This window comes from Chroicocephalus ridibundus, chromosome 1 (assembly GCF_963924245.1).
Source record: "Chroicocephalus ridibundus chromosome 1, bChrRid1.1, whole genome shotgun sequence".
Lineage (NCBI taxonomy): Eukaryota > Metazoa > Chordata > Aves > Charadriiformes > Laridae > Chroicocephalus > Chroicocephalus ridibundus.
In genome coordinates this window covers 59,184,672-59,197,528 of record NC_086284.1, presented here as the reverse complement: position 1 = coordinate 59,197,528, position 12,857 = coordinate 59,184,672, and the positions used below count along the sequence as shown (strand labels likewise).

Sequence of the window (12,857 nt, the reverse complement as noted above, 5' to 3'; positions counted from 1 at the left end):
AGTAATGTTTAGACTGCATATTTCCATATGTGATCTTTTGGGGGGGCATTTTACAATCACATACTATTTGCTACTGAGTAACTTATTTATTAAACTATAAAAATATTTGATATTACACTTGTTGCTTTTCATAGCGTATGCTAAACTTCTTAATATATAAATTTTATATTTAAATTTTTAAATTAAAATTAATAAATTTTAATATAATTCTGAAATCTTGTGGTTTTTACAAGAGTTATTAACAAGGGAAATACTTACTAATTTGTAAAGGGATATTAACTCTGATTTGCAAAGATAGAAAGCGCAGTTTGCAGTGTTAGCAAGAACTGATTGCGTAAAATGAATAACTTGGGGGTTTTGTCTTCTGTCAGGAATCTCAGAATTCTTTCAATTGACCAAACACTGTCCTGATTTAAATTTGGTCTTCAGGTGGAGTTTTTGTTCCTGTTTTGAACAAATGCTCATAATGTGGGGGAGAGCAATGCAAATGAGAAGTTTCAGGCTCTTTTGTTTAGTTTTAATAACTTGCTAAGTTGGTATTTCCCCATTTTTAATCGCTTCAGACAACATGAGGATAGTTATGGCAACTCTTGTTCTTGCAGTCCTTCCCTAGACTTGTTTTTTTATAGGCTCTTCTTCAGGACTTCAGAATATTTAACCTAACCCACATGTTATCTGATGAAATGTGCCCAGGTGTTCTCAGGCAAAAGCTGAGACATGCCTTCAGCTTTTGCCCCAGTGTTTTATTTGTGTATTGAGCCTTCTGTGTACAGGTGTACTGTGCTGTATAAGCTGTGACAATTTGAGTTCTGACTTTTTTAGGCACTTCGTCTCAGTAACGTAGCTATGGCAAAAACTACCACTGGTCAAATAGTAAATCTTCTATCGAATGATGTGAACAAATTTGATCAGGTAAGAAACATTACAGATCTTTCCAATGGACTGAAGAAATTGTGGGGTCTGAGTTAAGAAGTTTTTGTGTACAACTGATGATTTAAGTGTTTCTTATGAACTTTTCTAGTTGTTTCTTGAATATCACAGGAAGAGAAATATTCCCTTAAAATATGGGAGGAAAACATACTTCCCCCCTTTTAAATATTTTTCTGCTGTTTTCCTAAGCTCAGAGAAATGTTGGTGCATGAAGATAAAACAAAATCAGGGTGGTAATTTGCTTACTTTCTGGAGGTTAGGCACCTCTGTGTACGTTTAGGTGCAGAATTCTCGCTGGATGCCTCAGTTCATGCCGAAGGCAAAGATGATTCCTGAACTTTGTGTTATTAGGGTTTAATTTTTTTAGCTAAGACCAAAAGCTAATTTTTGTTTCTTAACTGTTTGCCTAGGTAACGATTTTCTTGCACTTCTTGTGGGCTGGACCAATTCAAGCTGTAGCAGTAACAGTACTTCTCTGGATAGAGATAGGCCCATCGTGTCTTGCAGGAATGGCAGTTCTGATTATTCTTCTTCCTATCCAGACCTGCATTGGGAGACTTTTTTCTTCCCTAAGGTAAGGTTGCACGTGTTGTTTTGTACGTATTTTCTGGCCTGGGTTTTAAAATGTGCACGCTGGATGGAGGTGGAGCACTGCTCCGAGATCAGCTTCTGTGTGGTGAGGTTTTTCGCATTGTCTTCTGTCTTTGCTGGTATTTTTCATAGTCGCTAATGTGAGCTTTCTGAATTCCTGTTTAGGGACTTGGAGTGGTTTGTCTTCCAGACGTGCTGAAAATATGTGCTACTCATTAGCTGTCCAGTGTATTAAGAGTTGGGCTGCTTCCATAGCTACTTTACTGTCAATCTTGGCATAGAATTGTGTAGCTCCTCGAGCTTTGCCTTCCTGCATTGATGCTTAAGGAGCAGTTACTACAAAGGCAATACTGTCAGTCCTGCCATAAGTTTGACTTACTGGGGCGATACAGGGGTTGCAGCAGAAAGGTCTGAAGGTTTCATGTTCAAAGATCTTGCTCTCTGTCCTCCAGGACAAAGAGGCAGAGAGGAAAAAGGGGAAGGAACTGAGAGAGAAAGGAAGAAAAAAATTATGAAGGTGGTTTTGATGAGGTTTCTAACGGTAAGGTTCTAGGCTGGGGAGATATAAAATGAGTTTGCAGTAGTTTTCCATTATCAGACAAATTTAATTTGTTTTTCTGTGACTTCCTCCTAAAAAAAAAAAAAATTTGCCTCAAGTGGGAATATTGAATTATCTTCAATGTTCTCGCTTCCTAACTTTCTTTTTCGTGTGTAATTAATCATGCTCTACTTACATCATGTGTTTATAAATGGCTTTTGCATCTAAATGGGAATATTTTTGTGTTCCTTTACATATGCTTAGTAGTGTTATGCATCTTCGTTGTATTTGTATTCAGGGTGAATTGGTTCCTTCTAGCTCTTTGGATAAGCAAAACTGTTGTTTTCAAGTTGTATTTTAAGACAAGTTTTCCAGAGGTACTGAGACTGGCACTGCCATTGCATGGCTAGGTATGAAGCGAGAGTTGAGAATTACAAAATGAGACCAACTCGTAGACTTCCTTCTATTTGTAACCACTGTGATAGTCTTCAGTTATTATCCTCACGTGCTATTTCTCAAATAAGGAGCCATTCAGTGTTCTCTGTCAAATTCTTAGGTTTTTTATGATAAAACCTGTTTGTAGAACACTTCCAATATATTCTTACACGTGCATTTTCACTGCGTGTGTAATATGCATGCATAAGTATCAAGCTATTTCACTGCTGGGTTTTTTGAGTTGTAAGTTTTTGAGGTTTTGAGCTTTGAGACAATAATTAAAATACTTAGCACTTAACTAGTGCCTTCTCCATGGTGGTAAGCATTATTATCCCCATTTTACAGATGGGAAACTGAGGCACAAAGAGATTAAGGGACTTGTCCAGGGTCAGACAACAAGGTGACAAAAATCTCTTCTCAAAGGTATGTATTTTAAAAGTTAATCAGTGGCAATGTAACGTTGTTTGGGTTTTTCCCCCATTCATTAACAGCCACTTGTTTTGATGCAGTGCAAGGGAGAAAATTTGTTAACCAGAAAAGCTTTTGCTTGTCTACGTGTGCACAGATGTTTGTCTTTGTGAACAGAAATGTGCAGTGAACAGGAGGAGTTAATGGAAAATCTGAAATGGATTCCAGCCCTGTAATGATGTGTGTGTTCACATGGCGATTGCCGGGAATCTGCATGGATTTAAGGAAAGCAGCCTATGAAGAAGTAATTTAGGGATTAAAGCTTTTGCTAAAATCCAGGCACGCTCACTGTGGCAGCTAATTTGTGCTACTATTGAGCACTGTGCTCGTGACCCACTGCTGTAAACACGTGCACCAGTTCATGATGCGGGCATTAGCTTCGGTGCTGTAGGGGTTTGCAGGAACGGACTCAGTATCCAGTGAAATGGTATACGCGGTATTATGCAGTATTACTTCTACCTGGACAAGTACGAGAAGTTTTACGAAATACACACGACATAATACCTTATTTGAGAAATAGTTCAATTGTTGGACTGAAGACCATATTAGATATATTTATTCACAAGAGCTCAACCCTTTCACTGCTTAGCCATGCAACTGTAGTATTGTCTTTTAAAGCCCTTATAATTTTTTTGGAAGAGAAAAACTATGTGGAGCTGTTTTGTCAGACATGATTAAAACGCGCCAAATATGCCTCGTGAAAGCAAAAAGGAATTCTGTAGCTTGCTTAATTTAGCATGGTTATTAGTATCCTAGAGGGGACTTCTCAGACATTTAAAGAATTTTCAGGTGCTTTCCTATTGCACTCTTGGGAATGTGTTTCCCAGTCGTCCTGATCTGCGTGTACTCTGAACTTAATATTTTAAAACGGGGGAACACATCTTCATCTGCTGTAAATTGCCATCAGCGTACCGGAAATCTGTGTACTTTCAACCATTATATAATATCTCAGAGACTGTGGCTTCTGGTATGTATGCACAAAATATGCTTTTTGCAATGTAGAGGAGTGTAACTTAAAAAAAAAACCCCAAAAAAACCCCAATACTGCTTTCCCCGCCAGCCTCTTGAACATTTTAAAGCCATTTGAAAGAGCATGGTTACTATCGTAACATTTCAGCGGGAAAACTGAAAAATTGGCTTATGGGAACTGTAGCCTTTTTGATTCACACCATTTAAAAAGAAACCTCTGGCTAACTTCATTATTTTGAATAATCTTCAACCCTCTGTTAATCTGGAGACCAAGCAGGTCTGACAGTTGCCTGTTTCAAAGGATTGCAGGTGAGAACTGTTGTTTGCTGCTGCAGAGGCTTGAACGACACATGCTAAATCTTGCTTTTCGCAGTGGTAGGGGGTGTGTGTGGAAGAAAGGATGAGCTCTCACTTTCTTTGAGGAATTATTTTACTGTTTCTTTTTGAAAAAGGAAAAGAGGACTTCACAAAGATAATTTTGTTCCATGTCAGTGTGGTTGGTTTAGGCTAAGCTGTCTTCCTCCGTCTTAATAAGAAGCCTTGATTGTATTAGGGCCAAGTTCCTACATTTCTTTTGTCAGTTTTCTTTTATAAATATTTTTAATACCCTGCTTCAGTCATCCCAACATTTATGGAATGCTGGTGCTGAGAAATTTTTTAAAAATGACACGGGTGCCTGAAATTCTTTCTACTGAAGTGCTTTAAACATGGCCATTTCTTCCAGAGCATCAGAGAAATCTTAAAGGGTGCAGGTTAAGCTGACAAAACCTAGTCACCGCTTCTAAAGAGCTTTTTCTTCCTTTTTCTTCGTAAAGATTTTTTTTTTTTTAAATACTGTCTCTGAATCTTAACTTTCATTGGTATGCACGAAAATAAGTAGTCTAGCAGGAAAAAGAATGTTTTATCAAAATAAGGTCTACTATAGCTCACTATATGTGAAGTATGTTTGTCTACATGAATGAATTCAGAATGGTAATAGGTTTTATTAGCATGGTTTATGCATTCATTACATGGCTTCTAACTTTCAATGCTTTTTTCCTAATTAAAACTCTCACTTTATTATTTAATGATCTATATTCTCCACTTTATGTTTGCACTGATGAACAAAGTGGGACTAAAATAGATGTATTTAGTTTAGTTTTAGTTACAGCTAATGCTTAAATAATACTTATTTATTAAACAAAACCATATCTAGATTCGCTCTCCTAAATTATAGCCCATGTACTGTTACTGAGTAATCTTTGCTTCAACTAGAGTTAATCTTAAAAAGACATGTAGGCCAGTTTCTTTAACAACATCCAAAGAGCCTTATGAGAAGGGTTGTTATTTTGGCATTTCAAAACCATTTTTTAAAGTAATTTTCTGATTTTAGTTCTAAAATTAATATTTGTCACTTTTTTAATGAGTTTTTTTTAATACAAATATGTTTTTTAAGGAATACTATGTGTTGGCACAAGCTGACATATAATTCTGAACATTGAATCAACTTACAGTTCCCTGAGAATAGGGAATACCAGGAATACATACGTACCCAGCTGTGCGTCAGCTTTTACATACTGTTTTAGGAAGACCGTTTAATGCAGTTACAATCACATGAATCCTCTTTACAAATAGAAGCAAAAACTTCATTAATATGAGTATGTTCTGTGATCATAAATAGTCTCTCTTCCTTTGAGAATCTGATAATTTTTACTTTGTGCTATTTACAGAAGCAAGACAGCCACCTTAACAGATGTCAGGATAAGAACCATGAATGAAGTCATAAGTGGTATGAAGATAATAAAGATGTATGCGTGGGAAAAATCATTTGCGGAACTTGTGAATGGTTTAAGAAGGTAATCCTGGAAAGATACAACTTGGTGTATGATCTGTATTTGTTTACATTTTTTTACACGTCCATAAGCCCACTATTTTGTGCTTTAAAGTGCAGTTTACTTGAATTTCTTTGGCCTTTTTTTAAAAACTTTCTGTAGCAAGAGTGAAGGAATGAAAGTATATCCTAAGGGGATATGTCCCTAAGGGGACAGAAAAAGAAAAAAACCTCTTTGATATTTATAAATTTGGGGGGGGTGGGGGAGGGTGTTATGGTTCCTTTTATGGTTGTGTTTAAAACCAGCAACTAATAAACTGTAGTAGTTGTAATTGAATGATTTCATCCTCACTGTTCGATAAACTAATAGCAAGGAACCAATAAGCAGACATTTCCTTTCTGAGAAATATATGGAATCTGACTTCCTGTCCTAAATAATAGCATCCTCAGGTAGTATTCTGCTTCTCTTTCTGCATTTTGAAGCATTATTCAAGCCATCCGGGAAGGGTGGAGGGGAGAAAAGACAGCAGCTCAGAAATTTTCTAGTTGTTCATTTCATTTCAGAGGTCCCTCAGCATCAGATTAAAACTTATTCATAAATTAAATTTTCAGTCTTTGGGCTTTTACTTGACAGTATAAGAGCATTCAGTGCCAAAGGATAATTGTAGGAGTTCAGGAGCATATTTCTCATTGTTTCATTTTCATGTTATGTCCCTCTCTGGCATATGAGTAGAAGTTTGTTATCCTGCTGTAGATTCTCTGATTTTTATTTGTTTTTAGATTTGTTTTATTTGGAATTTCTTTTTTTTTTTTTTTTATTTAAAAAGGATCTTTTTTTCCTTTACGTCCATGTGCAGGCTTGCAAACTTGCTCATGTTCCCTGAGGTGTTTGTTCCCACGCGTGTAATCCTTTCCTCCTTCAGATTATAGGATCCTGTGCTGATTGAATGTTCTTGATTGGCTGAAAGCTTTGCTCTCTTGCAGGAAGCCGGAGAGGATATTTCTTTATCGAAAGCTTCCTCAATGGGCGTATTCACATCACTAAACTTTGGATTTCCACATTCAATACCTCGTTAAGATTAGAGGCGTCCTTTTTAATGATGGAGAGAAATAAGCTCTTCCAAAACACATCTCGAGCCCTCTTTTCTTTAACTTCAACGTGGAAAACTGTAGCTAAAAGTCTTAAATTCAGCCAGATGATTTATTGCCCGTTATTTCCACAGTGGTTCTTGACGGTTGCTAAGACGACATCTGAACTCCTCCGTTGCTCTTTTTTCCTGTGGCTGTCTGTATTGGTTTCCTCTGATATAACTCCGTGCCTTAAGACAGTGTAGTGTATTTTATACAGCCTGCGGGTAGGCTGTAATTTATCTGATATTTATGGAGAGTAACACAAAGAACTTGCTGATTATCCACAGATAGTGAGAGGATTATTAAGGATTATTAGAGGGTGGGAAAAGAGTTTCATCCAGGATTGTAGAAGTAATTGAATTAGACCCAGTTCAAATAGTTTACATACAAATGTTCTTTCACTGTACTCTGGAGCAGAGATCAGAGATTGTGAGCCCTTAAGCTGAAAAACTAAGTCTTTGAAAGTCTGTCAATTTGGCCAATTTGGCAAATGTAGTGGGAAAGCTGCTGAACTAGTTTTCCAGTAGCACATTTTGCATCTTTCTCTCTGTTAAGTAAGGACTACATTTACTTCAAATTGTATAATCATAATTTGAGTTTCTTAAATTGGTATATGGTTCCAAATGGAAGGTAATCAAAATGATCAAGATTTTCCCTGAGAATTGCCAGAATACTTGGGAAGAGAAATTAGGAATTGTATTGGGATTTTATATTCTATATTATTTCAAGCAGATAAAATTAGAATATACAGGGAAGGAGTAAGTTGTTATGGCTCTCTTGATAAAGAAAACCTATTATTTTAATAAGAAGTTAAGCCTGATGGCATCCATGTTGTAGATAGTGTAGTAGTAACATTTTGAGGATTGGATTTGATGAGTCATTTAGAAGTGGAAACTGAAATTTAACTGAAATGGGAATTGAGAACATACGCATCATCAGCTTTTTAGTTGCTGGAGGGAGACTTATGTGTCTATGCAGTAGTTAATCACTATTTAGCTTGGGTAATGGCTGGCACAACAATTGTCCTCACTGATCAGTATTTTTGGAGTTATGAACCAGAATTCCTAGAGCAAAAGGAGGCAGGAGCAGGGTCCAAATCGTGAAGGATTTAGACTGAGATCAAAGGAAATACTGCAAATCCTGTGATGCAGCTTGAGGAGCAGCAGCTGAATAATGGCAGACACTTGGGTCATGGGTGAACTCTTGATCTTTTGGAAGTTGCCCTGTTTTTTCAGCTGCAGAGTAGGTCTTGATCTTATCAGGAGTTTCATGAGTCAACTCTACTGGATTTTGATATCAGAAGTATAACGAGTTTGTGGATGCTTGGCCTTTATACAGAGGTTTTTTCCTCTTTGCTCTTGTACACAACCCAGAAAGAATCAAAGCAGATTAGAATCTGTATTAAAATACTAGTTTGACCAAAGCAGAAAAAAAAGGAGTGTTTGGTTTTCTGTCTCTGAAAAATAATGATTTTCTCTAGCTACTAAGATATTAAATATAATAATCCCCCCCTCAATTTCTAAGCCTTTTAAATTCTCTTTTGTGATTTTACTGTATAACATACTTTTGTTACAGTTATTTTTGAGTACAGTTCTTTACATACGAGCCGGGGTGTTGCAAGGGGAGGAGAAAGGATATAAAAGTAAAATCCTAAGAGTGGGTTTCCCTCGCCCTGTTGTTGAAGGCAACTGTAATGGGAGAGATTGATGTGATTGTGTTTATATTTTGCATTTTCAGGAAGGAGATTGCCATGGTTATGAAAAGCTCCTACCTGCGAGGACTGAACTTAGCCTCTTTCTTTGTGGCAAGCAAAATAACGGTGTTCATGACTTTCATGGCGTATGTACTACTTGGCAATGTTATCTCTGCAAGTCGGGTGTTTGTTGCAGTGTCCCTGTATGGTGCAGTAAGACTGACAGTAACTCTGTTCTTCCCTGCGGCTGTTGAGAGAGTATCCGAGGCAGTGGTTAGCATACGACGAATCAAGGTATGAGTATTGATTTGAATGGGATGTGGATTTCTTCTCTTACTGTGATATTGTTTTAATGTCATCGACAAAAGCAGCCTTACTTTAGTTTTGCAGAGTTTGGGATTTTTGATGAAATAACCTATTTTGAAAACTGGATGTGTTGCTGTGTAAGCATGTGCAAAAACATGAAATGCACTGTAGGGCAGGCTGAAATGTAAGAGAAAAATGTACGTGCAAAGAGGTGGTGCAGGCGTTTTTGAAGTGAGAGGAACTAGAGGCGTTCAGAGGCATTGGGATTGGGAGTTGGAGGACAAAGGTGGCAGATGGGAGCTGCAGGATTCATATTCCATGTGCCCTGCACTACCCTGTCAGCTGTGAAGGACATGTGTGATCCCTGGCTGGTGTCTTGTGGCTGCTTTCAATACCGGAGTGAAGACGCAAATTCATTAAGGATGAACATAAGAAATGCTGCTGCTTTTTGGCAGAGGGACTTCATTTTGTTTGGTTCGCTGTGTTTAGTGTCATGTGAATAAAATAGTCATGTTTGCGGTATGTACCACTACTTTAGCATAAACTACAAGAGATAAAAGATTTAAATGCAAATTGTGTTTTGAATTTAAAACTTCAAAAATCCTATATCGTCAGGTTATTGAAATACATAATTAAAGCACGCCAGTCATGCTAGAACTTAATTTTGCAAAAAAGTTAGGTTAATCTAGTCTAGAATAGGGAACAGAAATGCTTTATATGTAATCATACGGCTTGTGCAGTGTCACTGTGCCATTTGTTGATGACAGTAGCTTGAAATGTCCTGTTTTATTTTCTTCTTCACGTGCTTGAGTATAATAAATCAGTTTCTTTGATAAATTTGTTAATTGTGCTAAGCCCACAGCTAAAATACGTATTAAACAGGTAATCTTCGCACTTCAAAAAAGTGTTTTATAAAAGCTGATACAAATGGAGTTAGAAAAGGTTAATGTGTGAAAATCACAACTATGGCAATATTGTAGGCAGTAACATTTATTGTTGGTGCTTAAACTGAACTGTGTGAGAGGAGAGAAGTGCTTGGGATACTGGATATTGCACACTGTCTTCTCTGTAGTCTAATATACCCTGTGTTCGGCTCCAGGCGATGCTCGTTCAAGGGATCATTCAAGCTGTGTGGGTTGAGAGACAAGGATGGCTGAGAAAGATGCCTTAGGAGAATGGTACTTAAGCAGAGGCAGTGATGATCTGTTCCCTTTTTTTCCTCCTGTCTCCTTTTCCAGCATATGCTAGTAGTCACAAGATTTTGCTTCTAATAGCTGGCTCCAACTCCCCTGCACTTATGATTCCTTAAGGATGGTTTTTGGAAACCAGCTCCAGAACTGAGGTCCTCATGAATCTGTAGCATCCTTGATGCCATCACCAACTTCTTAGCTTCCATTTCCCAAACTGCACGGTTTTTCAGAGTTGGACGTTCTGCTACTGAATGGAAGGATGCTGCCTGACCAAAGATGTCTCACTGAAGTGTAAATAAGCAGAAAGGAATTAGGAGAAGAGAGTAGGAAGTACAGAAAAACTGATTAAGATGATGGCTAGGTATTTGAGCAAAACTGAAAAGAATACATTTTTTAAGAGAGTGCTTTCTCTTAGGTTTTGTAGAACAAATGAGGTTTCTGCACTGATCTTAAAGTACACAGATGGAGAGAAGAAAGCAGGAAATACTATGCTTCGGGTGACAATAGAGAACGATACTCAGATGGGAAGTAGTGGCCTTTCCTCTATATTCATTGATACGTACATAGGAACCATGTGGCAAAGAGAATATTGTGGTCTCCTTACTGTGTCTTTTCACCCAAGCTCTTGTTTCCCCTCACCCTAGCTACATGCTTGAGAGCTGGTCTGCATCTCTTCTTGACACTTCTCCACTCTTTTGTGATGGAGCAATAGGCTCAAGGTCCCCTCACGAAAAAAAGTGAGAGCGGTTGTTTTTCAGGGGGTTATTTTGGCAGACACGCAGAAAAGAGGCTAAGTTTCAGCTAGATACAAAATACAGAGTTTCTTTCAAGGTGACAGTCATATCTCAAGCTAATGTTTGCTTCTCAGCATTCTGTGGATGGTAGCAACTTTATTTTACCCTTCGTGGGAGATTATTAAGTACAAAAAGAATCGAAGAATGTTCTAAGAGAAATTAAAAATTCTCTGAGGCTTAAGTTATTTTACTGCATTTGAAAGTTCTGTTTCTAGTGTTGATTTTTTTTTTTTCCTCCACTGTTTAAAATTCATGGTGTTAACCATGTCACTTTTTTCTTCATTTGTACGAGTTTTATTTGAAAACTTCCATATGTGATACTGTATCGTTTTTGAGTTAAATGGCTAGCTAGGATTTATACCTGGGATGAAGGCTACTGGTAGAAGAGAAACTCCTGGTAAATGCAGAAGCAGTGAGAGATTCCTTGCTTATAACTGCCGTGGTATTTCAATCATCGTGCAAATCCAAATCACGCTTCTGAGGTTTCTTCTGAAGTCGTACGACCCCGTACTGATTTAGGCTGTGTTTGGAGTTTCTTTCCCTGCCTTCCACCCTCTTATCCCGACTTCTCTTGCACACACGTACCTGTTCGGGCACCTAAACCAGCGCTCAGCAATACTCACCTGGCCAGAGAGCTCAGGCACGCGTGGCTTTGCACTATTGCCTGGTGATGGGGATGTACATCTATGTGCATTGAGTTTGCAGACTGCTGAATTAAAACGCTTCAGTTCTCGCCGCTCTCTGGAACGATACCACGCTGGCTGGAGTTTGAGCCGTACCGCTGTGCCTGTTAACACCTCCAGTATTCTGCCTGCCCTCCCGTGGCTCCTGGCATCCTCCTTCTCTCTCTTCTTAGTTACTGGCTTCTGTAAGTCTTCAGCTGCTGTCTTGCACCTGCAAACTGTTAGCTCAGTCCTTGTTAACTAATCTTGGCTTCTAAGATCAAGGCCTTCCTTGTCTTCTCAAAATATCGTCTGCTACAGGCCTATTTAAGGTCTTTATGCTCTGCGATTCAAAGCACGATAGAATTTTTCACTGGTTTTGTCTTAAACTTGTGGTAACTGTTATCCTTGAAAATCTTCTGTAGAATTTGCCCTTTTCCTTTCAAACTGTCTTTTAGCTATTTGTAATCTAGCATTGGGCAAGGTGTGCTAGAAGCGCAGCTGTGGTACAAAAGTGCATGTTCGTGTAACTTGAAGGAAAGGTTCTCTGACTGGGATATGATATAGAAGTACAGTAGTGAAAGTGCAATGAACCAGTTACGCAGGCGTAAGCAAGTTTTTTTGTTAATGCCCTGGACTTTAAAAGGAGGAGAGGTTCAGAAAGCGTTCTGCAGCGTTTTTGTCACTGGAAGAGTGCTCAGCAGGGACAGTGGACAGCTTCTTACCGTGTCCTTGTTGTTTTTCTGAGCAAAACTAACGCAAAATGAGCCTTCACCATCGAAGCAGCGGAATGATAAGGTGTTGCAGTGAGGGTTTCACCTCTTCTGCGTGGGAAGGGGAATCAAACAATTCTAAGGTATGTCAGTATTTCAAGGGAAAAACAGGGCTGGTCCTTAAGTTGAGTTTGCTTCAGGAATTCTCTTTTATTGAGCAGGTTGTTGTTAGAGTCCCATAGTCCTTTTATGCTAAAACATCCGTGCTTTTGGTTTTTTTTGGGTGGAGACAGCTAGCTAGTCAGAGGTACACTGTTGAAGGCGCTGTGCATTGCTTTGAAAATGTAATTCCCTGATTGATTTGCAGGTGTTTTTTCTGCCCCATAATTAATGTTCTGCACGCTGCTTAAAAACATGTGCTTGCGTTCCTTTCCTATTCCCAGTCTCACATTAGGCGATATCCTGTGCTTTTCTTTTATTGCAGAACTTCCTGATGCTTGATGAGGTCTCACACTTCAGTCCACAACTGCACGGTAATAATGAGAATGTCATTCTTCATGTTCAGGATTTGACTTGCTATTGGGATAAGGTAAATTTACTTCTACTAAATTTAAGGCATATTGGTGC

The 12,857-nt window shown here is 38.3% G+C and overlaps 1 protein-coding gene across 3 annotated transcripts in view; it reads left to right on the top strand.

Moving 5' to 3' along the window:
* ABCC4 (ATP binding cassette subfamily C member 4 (PEL blood group)) overlaps positions 1–12,857 on the top strand; it is a 186,369-nt gene that overhangs the window by 51,238 nt on the left and 122,274 nt on the right. For all 3 annotated transcript variants that reach the window (XM_063336396.1, XM_063336387.1, XM_063336381.1), the window contains 5 exons: positions 823–912; positions 1,341–1,504; positions 5,641–5,766; positions 8,610–8,859; positions 12,715–12,819. In XM_063336396.1, the coding sequence (XP_063192466.1) occupies positions 823–912; positions 1,341–1,504; positions 5,641–5,766; positions 8,610–8,859; positions 12,715–12,819 (735 nt within the window). The remainder of the gene's footprint in view (positions 1–822; positions 913–1,340; positions 1,505–5,640; positions 5,767–8,609; positions 8,860–12,714; positions 12,820–12,857) is intronic.